The following is a 1,956-nucleotide window of genomic DNA, read 5'->3' as shown; positions in this document are numbered from 1 at the left end:
AGTGAGTTGTAAGAAAGTCATTGAAGATGGCGGAGAGGGAGGTGTAAGAATGACAGTAATAGGGAAAGTCATTGAAGATGACGGAGAGGGAGGTGTAAGAATGACAGTAATAGGGATTGGAACAGAAAGAAGGGTCATGATAGAGAGAAAAAGACTAAGAGAAAAAGGGATAAGAATAGATGATGATTTGACATAAAAGGAGAGAAAAATGAGATGGAATTTATAAGACATTGCAAGACAGGAGAGAGGAAATGGTGAAAAAGTAAAGGTAGGATATGGAAAAATACAAATAGAAGAAAAATGGTGGAAATGAATAAAAAGAAGGATGAAAAGATATTGCGAAACAACAAAAGGAGAGTGTGGAAGAAGAGGGGAAAGAATAAGAGATGCAGAGAATGGAGGTAATCCAGAAGAGGAAGACGAAGGGAACAATGAAGGTAAAAAAGAGGATGAAGAGGAAAAGGCAGGAAGAAAGAACAGAGATAAGGATAAGGGATATGGAGAGAAAGAAAAAGAATGACAGGAAAGAGGAGGAGATTTGGAAGGTGGTTTTCTGGAACGTGGCGGGCATAACAAACAAAGGTAAAGAGTTCGGGGGAGAGATAATGGAATGGGACGTAGTGATAATAATGGAGACATGGCTGGATGAGAGGGGATGGGAGAGATGAAAGAGAAGATTCCAAGCGAATACAGATGAAGAGTGCATATAGCAACCAGGAAGAACAAAAAAGGAAGGGCGAATAGAGGCATGTTATTAGGCATACGGAAAAGAATAGAATAGGTAAATGAAGAAAGAAGGTTGGAGGAAGAAGAAGGAAAATCGATTGTAAGATAAGAATAGGAGAAAAAATATGGAGAATAATAAAATTATATGTAAATAATGATATAAACAGGAAACTAGAAGGCTTGAAGGATTGGACGGAAGAGGGGGAAAAGGGGGTAAGAACTATAATAAGTGAAGACTTTAATGCTACAGGTGAAGAAGAAGGATGGTGTTTAAAATATAATGAGAGAAGCAAGAGATTATGTATTGATCGACATCAATGGTCGTGGTTGACATATTGGTGGTGGTGGTCGGTGGAGCTGCCAAGATAGCGGCGGCGGTACCGTTACCAGCGTCATATGCTATATTATGTATTCTTCCGCGCTCTGCGGCGACCGCGTTGCGCCCCAGAGACGGATCGCGCCGCGGCGGAGTGATACCGCGCATGTGTGAGCGTGCCGGCACGTGCGTGCAGCTCGCCGAGCGGGCATTCGTTGTTCGTCCGTCGTCTCGGATAGTTGTATTTGATTACGTCTTGCGTTCGTTCTAGAAGTTTTGTTACTGAGTTGAGATACGCTGTTTTAATTATTGCGATACTCGAGTCTTCGCTTGAGATCTGATAGTGGTTAATATTGTCGAGCGAGGCTGTTGCGGTATTGTTAAGAGGAACGACAACAGAATCCCCACGTTTTGAGCTACGTGAAAGGAAGGACGAGCGTCGCCATCGCGACGTCGTTGCAAGGACAAGGGAAGTTGCCGCCATTACAGCTTCGAGTTATCACGCAAAAGGAGAGAGCAGCTATTACTACTCAGATAGAGGACATCATTGCGATCTACAAGAGGAACGATCAAGTTCGTTATCTTTATCTAGACGAGAGCTTCTATTGGAAGCATATCTGCAGAACAGGTAAATCGAGATATCTGATCAAATCAAAGAACACCACGAGATTAGACTAGATATCGTCTAGCGGCAGAAAGAGCAAATATCGTTTTTTTACTTACAATAACGTTCTTGGTTTCAGAGATCACGAGTAAGAGAGAAAGAAAGAAGTCAGTATCGCTGACACGCATTATCTTTGAAGATAACTAAGCTGAGTATAATTACTTCTCGTTAATTTCTTGTGGTTGTAATCCGTGTGTAGAATCATTTATTCTTGTTGTAATATAACTTAAGCTTCCATTATCGAGATACA

General features: G+C 41.5%; 1 protein-coding gene across 1 annotated transcript; it reads left to right on the top strand.

Moving 5' to 3' along the window:
• Positions 1-1,043: 1,043 nt before the first annotated feature.
• On the top strand, positions 1,044-1,956 carry LOC112468455. The gene is made up of 3 exons (XM_025037646.1): positions 1,044-1,103; positions 1,387-1,670; positions 1,786-1,956. The coding sequence occupies exons 1-3, from the start codon at positions 1,044-1,046 to the stop codon at positions 1,796-1,798; spliced, it is 357 nt and encodes a 118-aa protein (XP_024893414.1). The 3' UTR covers positions 1,799-1,956.

The sequence above is a fragment of the Temnothorax curvispinosus genome, unplaced genomic scaffold (genome assembly GCF_003070985.1).
Source record: "Temnothorax curvispinosus isolate PA1 unplaced genomic scaffold, ASM307098v1 QBEX01018482.1, whole genome shotgun sequence".
NCBI classification, from domain to species: Eukaryota; Metazoa; Arthropoda; class Insecta; order Hymenoptera; family Formicidae; genus Temnothorax; species Temnothorax curvispinosus.
This window is presented reverse-complemented; position numbering and strand designations above follow the sequence as displayed.